The sequence below is a fragment of the Nycticebus coucang genome, chromosome 20, assembly GCF_027406575.1.
Source record: "Nycticebus coucang isolate mNycCou1 chromosome 20, mNycCou1.pri, whole genome shotgun sequence".
NCBI lineage: Eukaryota > Metazoa > Chordata > Mammalia > Primates > Lorisidae > Nycticebus > Nycticebus coucang.
This window is the reverse complement of record NC_069799.1, coordinates 64311368-64329819: the sequence shown is the minus strand read 5'-3', so window position 1 is coordinate 64329819 and position 18452 is coordinate 64311368. Positions and strand designations below refer to the sequence as shown.

At 44.2% G+C, this 18452-nt stretch overlaps 1 protein-coding gene across 9 annotated transcripts in view; it reads right to left on the bottom strand.

Moving 5' to 3' along the window:
- SFMBT2 (Scm like with four mbt domains 2) overlaps nucleotides 1–18452 on the bottom strand; it is a 175012-nt gene that overhangs the window by 29594 nt on the left and 126966 nt on the right. For all 9 annotated transcript variants that reach the window (XM_053572825.1, XM_053572822.1, XM_053572823.1 and 6 more), the window contains 4 exons: nucleotides 9922–10035; nucleotides 7521–7563; nucleotides 5603–5673; nucleotides 2834–2973 (listed from right to left, as the gene is read on the bottom strand). In XM_053572825.1, the coding sequence (XP_053428800.1) occupies nucleotides 2834–2973; nucleotides 5603–5673; nucleotides 7521–7563; nucleotides 9922–10035 (368 nt within the window). The remainder of the gene's footprint in view (nucleotides 1–2833; nucleotides 2974–5602; nucleotides 5674–7520; nucleotides 7564–9921; nucleotides 10036–18452) is intronic.

The following is an 18452-nucleotide window of genomic DNA, read 5'->3' as shown; positions in this document are numbered from 1 at the left end:
GTCTAAATTCCCAGTACCACCGATGGCCCAGAAAAGCAACACGCTCTGTCTCTGCTTCAATTACCTCGTTCTCTTTAAGTAAAATGGAATTTGAAGCCACCTGGAGGTTGTGGTGCTGAAGGAAGAGCATTAGCATAAATACTGGCTGGTGGAGCTTACATTTTTCCTGCACTCACAGAACTGAAGCGCTTGTCTTTTCTTTCCCACCCCCCACCCCACTTCCTGCCGCCTGCATTTTCTGAACATCAGCAAAAAACTAGTTTCATCATCAGAAAAGACTCTGGCCTGGCTTTTCAATTTGGCTGCTGGCACCTACCAGGGAATGGATGTGGGATAACTACTTTTGACTTAAAAGCTTCATTTAGTGAAACTAAACAGTGAATCCTCCCAAGAGGCTTCAGCCAAGGTCGTCTGTTTATTAACAGAGCTGGCAAAAAGGGGGGGCGTTGTTCTCACAACCTGAACGTGCCACACAAGACAGGCCTGCAGATGGCTTCAGGTTTTGTGTCCCTGTCCTATCACAACAAAAACAGATGGGAATGCTGGCAGACAGCATCAGCCCACAGCTTCCATCCGCAGGCCGTGTCCACTGCAGAAATTCACCTCTTACTCCACGGTGACAGAGAATCTCATGTGCAATCCTGGATCTACTGTGCCTGCTGGTGTGTGTGGCGTTGTGGTCCTAGGCCTTAACCACACCACTGGGGCTGTCCAAGGAGGAGGTTTCCCCTAAATCACTGTTTTCCTTTAGTTGCAAATTTCTCGGCCCTGGGATCTGCTTGCCACTTGGGCGGAGCGAGACGCACGCTGCCTGATTTTGAGATGAGATGTCAAGGGCACGAGGGTGAGTCACGAAGAATGAAAATAGCTCCCTTCTGCTGCCCAGTGAGGACGTGTGTGAAGGGTCCAGCACAACAGCCAGGCCTGGACAGACTCTGAATAGATCTGGGCCCTTTCCGTGTCTCCTCTTCCCTTACGTTTCGGGCACTGTGGGCTCCCCCATCCTGCCTGCCTCCGTCCCCTGCGCCCTGGATGCTCCCCCAGCCCCCACCGCTCGCTGCCTGCTTTGAGAACAGCTCCACTGCGCCCTCACGGCGGCCCTGGCGCGGCACCCGGGGTACGTGTGGCCAGATTCTACCTGTCTGTTCTTCTCTCCCTCTGTTGGGAAGCTCACCTGGAGCTGGGAACCACCCCTTATTCCAAACGTCAAATAAATAACCACAATAACAGCCTTGCTGGATTTTCCAGATTTTTTCTAGACTGCAACCCCTCCTTCCTCTCTCTAACAGACATTTTTTCTAACTACTACTAATTTTTTTTTCTTTAAGTACTAAGACCACTGGGCCCAGAAAAGCAAACACCTCCCACCTCGCTTCAGCAGCCTCTTTCTCTTTCAGTACAAAGACACCCGACCCACACAGAGGCTCCCTGAGGGAGTGCTTCAGCCCAGCATCACTGAGGGTCTCCCCTCATCCAGAAGTTCAAGTCCAAACCACAGCACCTGCCGAAGGTCTTGCCCAGTAGGCCCATCTGATCTGCCCAGTACTACCTCCCACTGAAGGAGGTCAGACTCCTCTCTGCTTTTCTTTTCAAAATACAACATACCCTTTAATACCGGTTACTCATCCCCAGCCTGAGTCCCTCTGCTCCAGCCACATCTGGCCTTCCTGTGCCTGAAAACACCTTGAACATCCACCTGCATGGCCTTGGGCAGGCTGGGCAATCAAGACTCCATGCACTTTGTCTAAGCCAGATCAAGAGTCAGCTGCCGTGTACTTCTTACCTCCTCTTCTCTGCGCCCAGAGCACTGTGCTCCTGTGGACACTGTCCTCTTGTGGACACCCCCACTACCTACACATCTAACTGGGATTACATCATCTCTTCCTAACAGGACCACAACACCCCAACAGGCAGGGGTCACAGCCCGTAGTTTGTGACCCAATGTTTCCAACACAGCCTGTCCCTCGGAAGTATCTAATAAATATTTTTTCAATGGGTCAACGAATTGTTGTGCCATGAATTAAGAAAAAAAAAAACATTCATCAAAGTACAGTAGTGATAAAGGACATCTCCTGATATCTTCCTTCTTAAGAAAAAGCACTGAGGTGTGTTAAAAGACAGGGCAGAGACAGAGTTCCAAGAAGAATTTGGAGACTGTTCCAAAATTCCAACCCATCTCCAAGCACTGTGTGAGTTAAGCTGTACAGACACAGCGGAGAGATGGCCTCCACCAGTGTCCTCGGGAGTCACCTCTCTCCAAGGCCACAGAAAATGGAAAATAAGACCCTTCACGTGGCCAGCGGCTGAGGCTTTGCCTAGACATGGCCCATGCCGGAAACCTCAGGAACATACCTGCCTGGACAAATTTATCATTACGTCCCATGTGCAGGTCCCAGGTGCTAGGGAGGAATGGACAGAAACAGGTGCCACCCCCAATCCAGCTGGGCATACCGGTTCTCAACACACTCTACGCTGCCCACAAAGTCCCCCACGCCTCTTCACAAAACCCGACTCCTCCATCCTAAACCTTCATTCCACACACGATTAATTCCGTCTTCCCAAAGCACTTTAGTGAAAGCTAGTGCAACATTTTCCCCCAATTCATGAGGCAGGGAGAGTGCCCGTCCCCTCTGCTAAACTGTGAGTCTTTCCTGGGCAGAAACATCCTATTTCCATCTTTTCCTGTCCAGCTTTCAGTCCCTAGATGGAGAGGAAGGAAGGGCTGATCATCGCTTGCTCAGTGGCTTCAATGTCTAGGGTCTCCTGGCAAACTCTGCCTACAGCTTCAAGATCCTGTTTAAATAAGATGATTGCAGCTATGCAGGTGACTTACCTCTTTAAGAACCAGCACACATTTGCCGGGTCCCACAGACTGAGGCAGCTCTGCAATTCTCCCCTTGTTCAGGTAAGGGCCTGAGAAACACCTGTGGTTGATGAAGAGCTGAGGGCAGCAATATTTCCCGTGGACTGGTCCTGTAGGAGAAGAGTAACAGCCCGTGTTTAGAGTCACGGCTCCAGGCCCAAGAGGTTGTTGGGCTCCAGCCACTTGTTCAATCCACTTAGTCAGCAAACTGGCATTGCAGAGCTGTCCGAGGTCCTGACTGACAGGGACTCTCGAGTTTCAAAAGAAATGGGGCTGATGGTGGCCAGCACAGCTTTGAAGGCCAGTGTCACCCTGAGGCCAGCGTTGTTGGGACTCTTGTTAAAAGGCCTCGCTTTGGGTCCAAATTGTAACACAGCAGTAGGGAAACCCAGATGATTGTTTTCTTTTGAGAAAGTCATATCCTGCCCTAATTTTGGGACATTATATCCATAATAGTATCTTAGACTGTCTGATTAGATTTTCTGCCATACAAACAAATTCTGCTTCTGTTTACTATGCAGTATTCAGGACCACAAAAAGATTCAGACTAAGATGATGATGACTCAGGGGTCGTGACGCAGCCCACCGACTGCACAGCTCAATTCCCGAGTCCCCGTGTCTCCAGCTGTGGGCACTGCCCCCAGAGGTAACCAGGCCCCTCAACCTGGCATTCATCATTCCCCCGCAGTCTATAAACCTTACTGCACACCTAATTATGTGTGTGCCTACAAGCACTATATGGCTTTTTGGATATTTTAAAAATATTCCATAAATGATTTTCTGCAACAATTTGCTTGTCTGCTCAACAAGGAGCTTCTGAGATACGTCCAGGTTGGTGAATATATTATCTAGAAAGTTCATGCCTGCTTCACCTGTGTGAACTACTTCAGTGAATTACAGACCGCAGTCTAGGTGTCTAGCCCTCTCACTCACGGATACTTACTTGCATCTACTTTTTCAGTATTGCCAATGGTGTTAGAATGAATATGAATATAAAAATATTATTCAGCAAATGGGCAAGAGATTCTTGCAGGTGTACAACAGGAGCAGAGGGCTGCCCGGCCTCGCTCTGAGTATGTGTGGTTTTGCTAGATGAGGCCAATCTGTTCCCCACAGTGGCTACCCCCAAATTATACTCCTACCAGCACTATTGAAGAGTCCTGTTCTTTCATGGCCAAGCCAAAACTAGATACTGTGAGGCTGCTTTACTGTGGCTTACATTTGCATTACCCTATTGTGCTTTGAACTCACAAAGGGAACAGGGCAAGTTGTTGATCTTGTATCTCAAATTGCCAGAGGAAAAAAGCAAAATAATTAAATGATCGGATTTCACTCTAAAGTCTACCAATGCAACATGAGGTTTTCCTTCTGGCTGAGAGACTCACCACCCGGCCTCTGCTCTACCCAAGCTCCAAGCCACGTGACACTAACAGGGGTGTTTCTGCAAACATGCCATCATTAATTTGGGAAGGTGACGTAACAGTCTGGGGATGCTTGTTCTCAGAAGGACCTCAACTCAGAAGCAACAGGTAGGAGGCAGAAATGCCATTCTTCTGGATATAAGAGAAAAGGAATAAAGTAACTAACATGGACTGGGAACATTTGCTGCCATGGTTCTTTTGAGGAATTCATTCTAAAGTTTGAATTCCAAACAATAGGCAAAATAACAAGCACACAGCTGCATTTGCAAAAAAATTTTGGTAGGATTACCCCCTCTGGACCTTTAGAGAAAAAAAAACACCACAATCTAGTTAAGTCTACTCATCAAATTGGTCTCTTTAGTACAAAGATAACTGCAACTGATACGATTGATTCATGATATGCAGGTTCTAATTCTGGAATTCAAAGCAGGTGTAATGTGGGCTTAGAAGACAGAATTCTTAATCAGCTATGACAATGAACAAACACATGTCTGTGACTGGATTTGGTGGTCAAAGGGTAGCTCACAACTGCATTTGCAAAGGTTATTGTAAAGTATAAGAATTTACATATTAAAAAACACACATTGCTCACCACCAACTGCACAAACACAGAGGGTTTTAAGGAGGAACTTAAAAGCCAGCAAGGACATGAACACTAAGCACTAGTGTAAAAGTGCCAGTGGGACTGTGATGCACGTCCAAAGAGGGCTGCCCAGCGAGGACACCGTCACCCCTCCCTGTCCCATGTGGTGCCCGACACACACAGCCCTGCCCTGACTCTGAACTTCCAGGCAGCACAGGGACCCTCTTCCTGCAGACCAGACCTACCTAGAGCTGCCTACTGGCCAAGAAGCAGAAAAGAAGAAACAGAAAATTTATCTCAGAAATTAAAAAAGAGATAGTTATCTGTTAATGAAAGCGATACAGAAAAAAAAACAAGCTCAAAGTTGAGCTATAGCCGGGCACAGCTGTTCACACCTGTAATCCCAGCACATTGGGAGATTAAGGCTAAGGTCCCTTGAGCTCAGGAGTTTAACACCAGCCTGAGCAAGAGTGAGACCCTGTCTCTACTAAAATAGAAAAATTAGGCAGCATTGTGGTGGGAGCCTTTAGTCCCAGCTACTGGGGAGGCTGAGGCAAGAGGATCCCTTGAGCCCAGGAGTTTGGGCTGTGAACTAAGACGCCATGGCACTCTCCCCAAGATACAGTGAGACTCTCTCAAAAAACAAAGTTGAGATTTATTCATGTTGACCTACACGATGTCTCTGCTCACAGCTACAAATTGGGAAGGGAGAGAGCCCGAAATTGGACCATTTACCTGTTGTGTCCAGGTGAGGGAATAAACAAAGTTCATGAGGTATTTTTTTAACAGGCACTGTGGATGGCAATCTGTCAACAAAGAGGGAGAGACCATTACAAAGAGGATTATAAACTTGAGAAGGAACTACTACATTCCAAAGTCTTGTCGTCAAGGAGAGCGACTATTCCAGAAATCAAAGGTGACAGCATCCTAAGATAAGGTGTCTGTACAGGAGCAACACTCACAAGGCCAGGTAACAAGGTCATTTCAGAAAAGCTGCCCTCAAATTCTTCTGATGACCCTACTGAGCCTGTGGAGCACCTGCCCCCCGCGTGGCCTCCAGGGATCAGGGAGTCTCTTTTTGGGGTAGCCGTCAGCTTTGTGTCTTCTCATAGAATTGTAATCACGTCCTCAATTATATTTTAGACATGAAGACACATTAACTTACATTTAATTAAAAGTTAGACTTTTTCTCCCACCTCTAATTAGAAGCCGTGTTTCGCTCACCTTTGGTTTCTGACCTCTGTGGTTGTGTGGAGCGTGGCTACACTAAACCCAAGAGCTCAGAAGAAAATCCATAAAGGGGTGATGCTTAAAATACAGAGTGGGCTTCTCCCAGGACAGAGCTCAGTAAGAAAAGTGCTGAATAACTATAAATATTTTGAAGTGAGTTGGTTTCACAGGGATGTCCAGGTTGGTGGCACAGAAACCAGATAGGAAACGCTCCATGAACACCAAGGCGGCCCTGGCAGGGGACCTCGGTGGCTCGGCTCTGGCAGATGGCTCTCAAAGTGTGGTTCCCAGACCCACAGCATCAGCACCACCAGGGAACTTGCTAGAAGTGCAGAATCTCAGGCCCCATCCCGGACATCCTGAACTAGGAATTCAGGGCTGGGATCCCCCAGTCTGTGTTTTTAAAAGCTCTCTAGGTGAAGGGTGAGGACTGTTAGTCCCTCCACCACAAACGTAGGTCACGGGTCTGTTGCTCCCTGCATTTCTACTGCATTTAGAAGGGAACCCACAGCACGTGCCCGCAGAACTATTATTTTCATTCAAATACAACGTGGTCACCACTGAACTTCATTTGATTTAAACTTGAGCACTATATGTGAAAAATGACATTTTCAGTTCTCTTTCTAACCGTGTGTTTTTATTTACTTCGGCAGGCAGAATCTCTTGGCATGGAATATACATTTTAGTGTATTTTAAATATTTTTCAATATACACAAATGTTACCAACAGTCACAACTTTCAAACACATACCGCCTGTCTGTACACACTCAGCCCTGACACTTTTTCCTCATAAAATTACAACTGAGACAGGGGTGGGGAGTGGGAGTGTTACTTTTATTTGTTCAGTGATTGAAGGCTCACAAGTTTTTTCCACATGAATCTAATTTAACTTTCATAAAAATCCTGAAATAGGCATTTTACCACTGAGGGCACCAAGACGCAGGGAATTCCAGGGACGTGCTCAAGTTCACCCAGCAGGGAAGTGGCAGAGCTGAAGTCAGACTCAAGTTTTCCACCTCCCAGGCCCGGCTGAGACCAGAGAGGCAAAGAGACAGCATTCCCAGCAGGGAAAAGAGGTGGCTGCAGATCTAACCTGCCAGGCAGGGGGCTGGGGCACTAAGAACCTCCAGCACGTGGAGCCATTACTAGCAGTGTGCAAGTCTGGGGTGTTTATCAAGTACGCCGAGGTTGAAATAAAAAGGGATCAATGACAATCTGGACCGTGACTTCCTTGGAAGCAAGCACCCTGTCTTGAGCATAATAGGTACACAGCAAATAAAAGCAGCTACGTTTTACTGTCACTTTTACCAGTGTACTGTTTGTTAGCTAACTCTACTAAAAACAGCCACGCTTCCACCCTTTATAAAGACACTCTGGTTTGCCATGCAGTTTGGGGGAAATAAAGAGGAAAAGAAACACGCACTGTTTTTCCGGTTGCACAACTGCGATCTTCCTCTTCTTTTGTGCTGTAGAACAGACAAAACAATAAAAAGGAAGACAATCAGCTTTGTTAGAGGGGCAAGTGCGTTTTAGAAAATGGGTTATAGTGTAAAAATGGGCCTGTTTGAAAGTAACAATTAAAATACTGAAAACGTTTCAATTTCTTCTAGCGTGATGCAAACGTTGGTTCCCCAGAAGGGAGATGGTACTAGATAGAACACATTACGTTGACCCTTCTCACTACACTGGCTACTTTATTTTAAAATGTGCATTTAATTAGGAAGAATAAGAGCACACCTGTTATATGTCATGTAAACACACATGTTCAGTGTCTGATTATCCAGAATGACCTTGTTTCCCATAGAAATTGTGGCAAGACAGACCATGTTATGATATCACCAGAGGCCCACGTGAGACTTAAACATTTTTGAAACTAAGGACAGTTGGTGGGGAGCAAATATGTCTAGTCAAACCCTGACATAAACCAGCAAATTATGATTTTGGGGGATAAGAATATTTCCAGTTTGTATTTATAACTGATTATGGTCACCTTAAAAAACAAACCAGAGTCTTTGCTAATCTGGCATCCTCAGATAACCCTGCATCTTCCAACATAAGCATAAATTCACTCCGACAAAACTTCTCAAAGCTTTTGGAGTCTGGCAGGTTTAGAGGCAGAGCCTGCCTCTTTAGAGCTAAAAGGCAAACAAAAGGAAATAAGAAAAATACTGAACAAAATTCTAGTCACTCTTTATTTGGTATTCAGTTCCAGGCATTACTGCAAAAAGGTATGAACTTTATGATCTTCAAGATGAAAAACAAGCCTGGAATTAACTGTCTCACTGGGTCTTTGTTAATGGGGTAGGGCCATTTGACTGTCTAATACTCTGGGGACGGTGCCAGAGTATTTGAAAATATCAAATAAAACTAAAACTTTACTGTGTCCACTTTAACACAGATATGGTTTTGCTCCAGAAAAACTCAAAGCACTTGCACCCTCCCAAATCCGTAGGAAGAGAACCCAGGATGCTAAGGGACAGTGTGTGTGGAAGAAAAAGATGAAGCCCCAGGCCCAAGACAGGACCCCGGGAAACCCAACCACTGGCCACGCTGGCAGAATGGGGCAACATGTTACATGAGGAGAAAAAAAGTATGTCTCTGAGACCAAATAATTATTCTATGCTCAAAATTTAAGAAATATTTTAAAGTGAGGAGAAGATATTACTGTACTTGGATCAAACGTACTCAACAGGAGGGGTTAGGGAAAGAAGCATCCTGAAAAGCCCGCCCATGGCCTCTGTCTCTGACCTGAACCACCTGCTTTGCTTCACACAGAGACCTAGTCTCTGTCCTATTCTCCTCTTGATGACTATGAAGCAAGGGACCCTGGAAATGCCGTTAAACAAAAATTCTGTTAACAAAGATTCTTGAATCTTTGTTTAAAGAAATGTTCTGAGGATCTACAGGAGTGTGCCACAGACAGTCTAATAGAAAAAAGTAAAAGTAAAAAAGTAAAGCTAGCATGTAAACTCCGAAAGGAAAATAATGGAAATATAATCACTTTGAAAGTTAAAACTGATTATCTTTAAGAAATTGTAATTTTAAATAATACTTTGGATACACATTACAATGCATGCGTTAGGTTTGAAGACCTATAAAGTATAGCATTCCATGATAATGACCTACAGTAACATCTGTAAAAACACACTGGCGTATGTATTTAAACATGCATAGTGTGTATGTGCACACTGTGAATAGTTTAACTACTAATATTGTTTTATGTGACATTGCTGTGACCAAAAGGATGTAAGCAATATACTTTTTTTTTTGCAGCTTCTGGCCGGGGCTGGGTTTGAACCCACCACCTCTGGCATATGGGGCTGGGGCCCTACTCCTTTGAGCCACGGGCACCACCCGGCAATATACTTTTTGAAAGTACAGTTGAAACCGCACTGACCAGTTAGTGCCAAGAGTAGGTTCAATGCTTATAAATACGTCAGTCAGTAAATCATCGGGGCCAATTACAATTCCTTTAGGAGAAACTTCCTGAGAAAAATCAGTTCTCTCTAGGAACTAATAATACAAGAAAATAGTATCAAACAAAAATTTTCCCATCGAAACAATGGATTGTGTACTAAACTGGGAACCAAGATTTCAGGGATTTTTTTTCACTGTGACCTTCCCTTGCGATGTAGTTTATTGACCTGTGAAATGCGTCTTAAAAGTCTGCCTCATGCAGACACACTGGAAGGACAGCAAGGGTAAAAATACTAGTGCTCAGCGGAAAATCTTACAACCTGCTGTAATGCCTTTTACAAAGCTGCGTGTTTACTCGCCAAGTCGTGGACGTTCTCCACTGTCCCCTCCGCCCCGGCCCCACTTACAGACTGTCTTGTGTGGCGCCATCAGTGGGTAAGAATTTGCTTCACACCAGCCCACGGGGAAGATGTCCATGGACTCAACGTCAACAATGACCTCTGGAACAGGAGTCTGCAGCCCTGTGAGGGAAGACGTCAAAATGGGAGACACAAACAGATTTTACCAACAAAGAAACAAAAAGGAAAAAAATAGAGCATTCCTAAGATGGAGAAGAACATTCCTCTGAATGTTAAAAAAAAAAAAATAATAATAGATAAATAGCAGTAAGGAAGAGACGATTGTAAGGGAGTCTTTAGTGTGGTAACAGGAACAAATGCTCGTAACTCAGTGAGAACACAAAGGGTTCAAACGAAAGTGAGGGTTTGGAAAACCACGTCCCCTGAACATAAAGGAGAAAGAAGAAATCTGGAAGGATTGGTATTCGGGCCGAGAGGCTACAGAGGGACAAGCATCCCCTTTTCCTAAGAACTCATCTGAGATTAAGGAAATGAGGCGAAGCTCGGGTGGGGCCACGGGGCCCACATCTCAGCCACCACGATATGCTTCACCCAACCTGCACCAGCACCTGTCACACAGCACCCTGCCCAGAGCCAGGGAGCCTCAGCAGCAGTGACCGTGACAGTACTGAGATGATAAAGCCTCTCTCCATGAAACCTGCAGGTTATCAGTTTGGCTGGAGTCCCTTCGTCTGGACTCAGTTCGTGGCTGCAGACATTGGCCATGGCACAGGTGAGTTGCCTGTGTACCGATGTTTTTCTAGTGAAATCAGCCACCTGTCACGTCCACTTTCCTAATTACAGTAACGCCTTGTGCAGCTGAGAAACTCTGAGAAAAACGAGAAAGCTGGATAGAACGGCAGCAAAACGTTTCAGGGGGCTCTGGCTACAGAGAGATTAAACTTGGAACCCAGTAAACTAGATGAAAGAAGAAAATTCTACTCCAAATCAACAGTTCTTAGGAAAAAGCCCTATAGGGAAGACACGTGTGAACCACAATTCAAAAGACGGTAACTCTACGACTGAACAGTGACACAGGGACTCTGACCATGAATCCAGTTTTGTTTTGGTTCCCTCGCAGAGGACCAAGATGAAGGTAACACAGTGAACCCATCACACTCCAGGGCATCACAAAACAACCGGAGAATTGAGTGACACTCTCCCCTCCCCACCAAATCCATAACTTGGTGAAGCCACATACCGACAACCCACCACAAAATGGTCTCAACTCTGACGGAAGCTCCACGGGCTCCGAGTTCCCACCATAGATTAGATAATGCAGACACCGAGTCTGTGATGTGATGATCAGAGGCTCCTACAAAGCCACCACACTCGGTGTTCTGAGCACTAACAGCAGGTGTTTGTACACGCATGATCATCACTACTGTCACTGTGAACTTTTCACTGGTTCCCAAAGAAATAAATCATCAGGACAGGCAATCTTAACTCTCTTTATGCTTCTCCTATAATTTGAAGGATAAATTACATTAAAGAAAGGCCAGGAGGCTTATTTTCCACAACACTGAATGAACAGGAATTGTTTCTGCCTAATGTTATCTGACCCAACCAACAGTTAACCTAATTGCTAAAAGAATCTACAGATGAACAAGAAAAATTACACTCTAAAGAAACAAAAGATACAGATACTCTGTAGTATCCTGAAAATTAACCTCCCTGCCCTGAAGGGCACAAAATTCTCCAAAGGGTCCAAGGAAGATGGTCACTGGGGTGTTTCCCATCACACGAAGTTGCTGTTTCATCTTCAGACCCACATATTTGTTTCAAAACAAATTTGTTTCTTAGCTACTCAGACATTTTGCTAACAGGTTAAAATAATCTACCCAATTGCATTTCCAGGTTTATGTTTAGCTATAAATAAGATTTTCAAGGTCATTACAACCAGTACTTCAAAAGGAAGCATAAAGTGAACTTTATAGCTTATTCCTTCCTAAATTATGACTTTCATCTTCCAATGCTCTCTGCTAGTTCAAACATCCAGTCATATTAAGGCCTTAATATCTACACTTCTGCACCATGTCCAGGTTAATATATTGTGAGGGCTGTCTTTACCATACTTTAGAATTCTTTGATCATGTTTCCTATTCAATTAAACAAATATTTACGAGCTCAGATGTGTCGGCCACCTTTCCCTCAAGAAAGTTATAGTCCCCAAATCTAGCCTGTTTAGGCATCTACTAAATAAGAGCTGTGTATCACCAGGAAAGTTGTCATGACCTCAAAACTGTTCAAACCCATTCTGAGCAATGGGTACCAATTCTTTATTTCTTTTCACCAGCCTTATGAAAACTAGACACATCTGGCTGGACTCAGAGAATAATAATCTTTTAAGACAAACTGGTTAGTTTGCAAATTCAATAGCTTACAAAATAATGCACTGAAAGTGGGTACAATGTTCCCCTTGATTATTCTAGGGTTGCCAGAAGTACATTTGAAAGGTAAACAAACACACCCCTGGAGACCACTCCAATACTCTTTAACAGATCCCCCACAAACAACCTAAGATGATGCTAAAAGCTACGTCAGTATGGATTCTATTCATGGTTTTTCGTTTTTTTTTTTTTTTTTTTTTTAATCTAGAACCTTCATCTCAAAATCCATCAGGAGGCCTAAATCTGCATCTATGGGAAAGTACTTGAGTACATTTGGGTACATCTATATGATGGAATATTCTGCAACTATAAAAAAGAATGAGAGACATTCTTCATATATTTATATATGTAAAGATCTCCAAGATGTATCGTTGAGTAAAAATGGCAGGGCAGGGAACACTCTGCATATACAGTACGCTGCTATCTGTTGAAAAAGGGGAAGGAACATACATTCTACTGTGCATAAAATAAAATACTGACACAGCGAGCGTCTTCTGGGAAAGGCGTGGCGTGGTTGGGGCCTGGGGTGCAGGGGAGGCAGGCAGAGTATAACCAAAGATGTTTTTTTGGCATTTGTGAATGAATTACTAATTTTAGAACCACAACCTCCATGATCACAACAATTATAACAACGCAATGTATCCAGAGAAGAAAGGAAGGCTCTCGTACATAAACACGGCATTGCCATAGAGTTCTGATTAATGAGGGGCCAGTTACCATCAAAGAAAACAAAACTGAACGGCAATGATTCATTTCACTGTGGAGAGAACAAAGACGTTCCACGCTCACAAACACAATTTACAAGCCTATAAATTGGTGAGAATCCCTTTGGAACCTTAGCCCAACAGATCACGAAGCTCCACCGGCCCCCAACGGTGGAGTCTGTTATCACGGCTCTCTCTAAACTCCAGCTTTCTCCAACCACGTGGTGACCTGGTCTACCCAGAACACCAGGATGGAAAAAGGAGATGGCTTATGGCTTCAAGCGTCCTCCTAGGGACACAAGCCTGCCAACTCCTGAAGTCACGTGATTACCGCACTCCCAGCAAATGAGGAGAGAGCAGGCGGGGAAGGTAGAAATGCCTGGGGGGGGGGGGTGCCAGGGGCAGGGGGGCATGGGTAGCAAGTGGTGCAAACCATCTCCACTCACTGCAGAATAGAACTGAAGGGCCTCTTCGTCTCAGTGAGCTGCTGGGACAGGAAGAAAGGGGAGAGAACTTTTAGGGAACAAGTTAGTATCATCACTGAAAATTAAAGGGCACAGTAAATGCTGACAGGTTCAGCTGTGAAGGGAACAGGTCCACAAACCAGTGACAGAACACATAGGCCATGGGAGGGTCCCTGAGAAGCGGCTGGGCAGTCTGTCTGCCGGCTGCTTCCTCTGCAGACGCTGATCCACTCACCCACAGCCAACACAGCCTGCCAGGGGCCAGACCCTTCCCGTCTGCTTAATCCTTACAATCCTAAGAGGGACTATTTCCATCCCCATTTTAGAGATAAGTAAACTGAGGCACAGGAAAGATCAAGTAGCTGGTAAGTGGCAAGGCAGGGCACTGGAACGTGAGCAGTCTAACTCCACAGCCTTAGCATGCAGTTGAGGTGGCCAGTTTTCTTTTTCTTTCTTACATCTTTTTTTTTTTTGGGGGGGGGCAGGGCTGTCTTGCACCTCTAGCTTCTGTCCCCTTCCTATTAGAGCCCTGAGCCCATTCACAGAATTCCCACCAGGATGTCTCCATTACTCCCACCATAGGGAGGTGACGGCAGGCTCAGGGGCTCCCCCTGTCAGTCCAGCTCCCAGACTGAGAATGTGTCACCCTGGACTGTGCACCTTCACGACGGCAGCTGGAAATCCCAAACTTGGCTTTAGTCCCCCGGCCTCCAGGCTTCTGAAATAATTCCCTGCTTAACTGAAGGCAGCCAGAGGCAGTTCTGGTGCTGGTGACCCAGAGCCCAACAAAGCACCAACTTTTGGAGCAAAATGAACTTGGCAGCACTGAAGGCCTCCTCCCAGAGGCAGCCTTTGCTCTCAGCCACTTTTGTAAGTTGTCCGGGAAATACTGCCACTTTGTCCCAATTTGCTGAGGCTGCTTCTCCGACACCTTTCAGACAGAACGTATTTCTTCTATTTGAGGATTATAAAACCACCTGTTAGAGGCCCGAAGTGTAACTATTTTCACATTTGCAGTTTCCCTTGTTTCAATTTTGTGAGTATCTGCAAAATATATCCACCTGACTTTTCCACAAATTGTGGATAAATTTAAGGAGCTGTTTTCTCCATCTGGTCACAATGGTTGTAGAGAAATTTTCGTGAAAAGAAAACATCATGAGTAAAAACCAAGAAACAACCAACCAAACAACAAAAGTGAACACACACTAAGCCTCTGGACACGAGAAAATGCCCAGAATCACCGGCTACCACGCCCAAGAACACAGGCCACCAGGGGCGGAGCAGAGAGGGCTCTGACCCCACAATCTAAGCTGGGTCAGGGAATTCCCCTGCTGGGTGCTGCCTGGTTTCCAACCCTGCAGAGGGGGTACAGGTGAAGCATGTGGAGAAGTGGAAGTGTGTCCATGGACTATCTCACCACAGCCCAGATGCCAGCACAGAATCAGGCAGTCGAGAAAGCGCCGTGGACCATTCCCAAGTGCACGCATTTCTCAAGAAGGGCAAATGAGAGAGCGTACTTGTTCATGAGTTCTCACTACTTCCTGCATTTAAATACCTGCTAGGAAATTCCACGGACTTGAAGCAGGACCCCCGTGTTGGTCCTGGATGCATTTGTAGAAATAAGGGACCCCTGCTCTCTGCACTGGCCCCGTGTGCGTGCACCAGGCTTCTCAACAGGGAACAAGAAGTTTACAGTAAAAGGATGTCATTTCTGAACTCTGCACACTTACAGTCCAAAGCTTTGCCTACAGTTAACACAGATTCATAGCTTGTACACCTACTATTGATTCATTTGTTCGGTACAACAGAACCTTGGTAAGCTAAGCACCCAAGGGACTGTGACCAACTGATCAACACACGGAGGTGGTCAACATAAGGAACTAGGCCTGCTGCGCTGACATGTGGATGTGGTGCATGCCCGGTCCAGAAAATTAGGTCAGGTTAAGGAGGAGGTCAGTGTAGGGAAGGTGGTCAGCTATGGAGGTTCCTCTGTGTTTACTAATGCATCCAGGAAAAAGGACTCGGGGAAAGCAGACTCCGCAAGAGAAGTCAGAAAAGGCGATATGAAGATGTGAACCCTCCAAAGGGTTAAACCAAGTAGGACAGCCAGAGCTCATCAGCCCCATAAGAAAGCGACATGAAGGGACAGTCACCTGTTACCTGCACGTGTGAGCCACTCATCCAGTTCACCCCTCCGTCCCTCTTCTACGACAGCCCCTTTTAAGGACACTTAAAGAATGACTTGATTTCAAGAGAAGTCAAATATTAGCTAGAAGTCATCACTTTATAATTACCTAAAAGTGGCTAATCAGCTGTGTTGAAAAGACTCTGAATCAATGTAAGGCATAAAAATAACTAATATGAATATTATAAAGTGCTTATAAATTTAAAGTGTGAAATAAATGCTCTATCATCAGAGTCATCATCATATAAAATAAGTTAAATTAATGAATCTCTACCATTTTATCCTCAAGACTAAGGACCGGAAACACTGTCTACATAAAACTGTGAAATCATGAGAAATTAAGTGCCATTATACCGTCACTTTAAAAGGTCCATGTGTAGTCAGGGCTGAAACCAGAGCAAAACAAGAACAAAATCCAGATGCAAACAAGGCCAAGGAACCTGGCTAGAACTGGGCATTATCTGTGTGCGCTGTATTTTTAAGTGATGAGAAAGATGCATAATTTTTACCAAAAATTCCAGATAATGTTCAACAGATAATATATAGCTAAAAGTCAAAAGATGTTTGTTTTGCTGTTGTTGTTGAGACAGGGTCTCACTCTGTAGCCCAGGCTAGAGTGCAGCGGCATCATCACACCTCACAGCAACCACAAACTCCTGTGCTCGAATGATCCTTCTGCCTCAGCCTCCCGAGAAGCTGGGAGTATAAGCACGCATGCCTGTGCCTGGCCAATTTTTCTATCTTTTTGTAGAAAAGGGGTCTCACTTGTTGCCCAGGCTGGTCTCAAATCCCTGCCTTCAAGTGCTCCTCCCACCTCCACCACCCAAAGGGTTAGGGCGATAGGCTTGAGCACTGTGTCAGCCTATATAAACTTAAAAAAAAAATGTATAAGGTCTAGAAAACTGGACAATCTATTTCCTGATCTGCAACAGATGGTAACTATTTTTATGATTTCAAGATGAAAGCACTTGGGGGGAATAAGAAAAAGACCTGGTAGGAGCTGACTTCCACTTCTTCGTTATAAAACCAAAAATTTGATCCAAAGGAGACCAGCAAAAGGAGAAAATACAGTTGAAAATGTTACAGATGCACTAAATGTTGCTCATCACTCTTTAAGAAGTGGGAAGTTGCAGAGTCACAGGAATTAAGCAGCAGAGAAAATGTCAAGGGCAATGAAACTGAACCCCAGGCAGATCTTAATGGTTTCACTCGTTCCTCCACCTATAAAAATCAGGAGGCTCTTACTACTGTTTGTGTTAGGTAATTAACAGATGTAAAGCAGGCTGAAAGTAGAAACTGTGACTGCCAAAGAATTTCAACCATAACGTGCTAGATAATGAAGATGAAACACGGACTTCTAACATTACCATTTTTTAGTTTTCAAATTAATAGAGCAAATAAGACCCCGATCTCATAACCATGGCCTGGCATTGCACCAGATAGCAAGTTACATTTAGTGACTGTTTCTATCGAGGAGCAAGTGACTTAACTATAGATATGCAGCAATGAAAAGAAAGTCACACTCTAGTCCTACAGTGACAGAAATATCAGCACTCTGTCTATGTGTACGTTTTGGTTAATTCCAAACAGAGGCCAACTGAGATCAACTTTTTGAGCATTTCTAATTATTTCAAATTGATTATGAAACCCTATACTTTAGTCATGTTTTAATCTATTTTCTGAAAATTGGCAACACAATGTTGTTGGCTAAAAATTACTGTTCTCTGCCCTTCCTGGTCCCTTTGACTATGGTATGTGAGGCTATCGGCCTAAGAACTTTATAGATATTTGCACTAATTCTATTACCAGGGGTAGGACCAGTACATCATAAGATTTAAACTAAGGACTGGGAACTCAAACATAATTTTACTATTCATATCCTTTTTTCTTTTTTTTTTTTTGCATGTAACACTTGAAATAACAACTGAGTACTATGAGAACTTTAAAAAAAAATCCAAAGAATTATAAATTACAGAAAACTGTGAAAACCTTAGAGGTCAAATCCATTTTAGTTACATCTCATTGACCATACAACATATGGAAAATGAGCCCTACCTACACAGAAAATCTGATCCAAGTTCTGCTCACAAAACCATTGTTTTCTGAATTTTCTGTACACTGGTAAATAAACTGTAGCTATAAAGAATAGTTTCATCAACACTGAATAAAAAAGCCTAAATCTTATTTACTATTTATATATGGAGAAAGTCACCTCCAGTTGGTATTTTAAGAAAAAAATTAAACATCTACAGAAGAAACCAAAGTAAAAGGTATTACTTGCATTAAAATACAAATATCTAATTTTATCCTCATAATAACCAATTCCTCAAATACCACTTTTAGTGACTCATATTAATTTAATTGTGATATTAGCTTTTATAATCATAGATGTGAAAAGACCACTATGTTCCAAACATAATTACCTCGCCAGCATCTCATTTCATAAAATTATTAGTTAAGAGGAGAGCTTCTGAATAAATTTCTATTTGATTAGTCTCACTTATTTAAGAACACTGAATAATTTAAGATCCGTTTAAATTAAAGGGAAGCAGGAGGGGCACTTCTGAGAAGGATGCGACTCCCTCAAAGCCTGCCATTTCTGGAGCAACACTGTGTTTTTCCAAATGTCTGCTCATGGTGCACACGTCCAGGTGAACACATGTCCAGGTGAACACAGGTCCAGGTGAACACACCTTCCAGGTCAACACACGTCCAGGTGAACACACCTTCCAGGTCAACACATGTCCAGGTGAACACACCTTCCAGGTGAACACACATCCAGGTCAACACACATCCA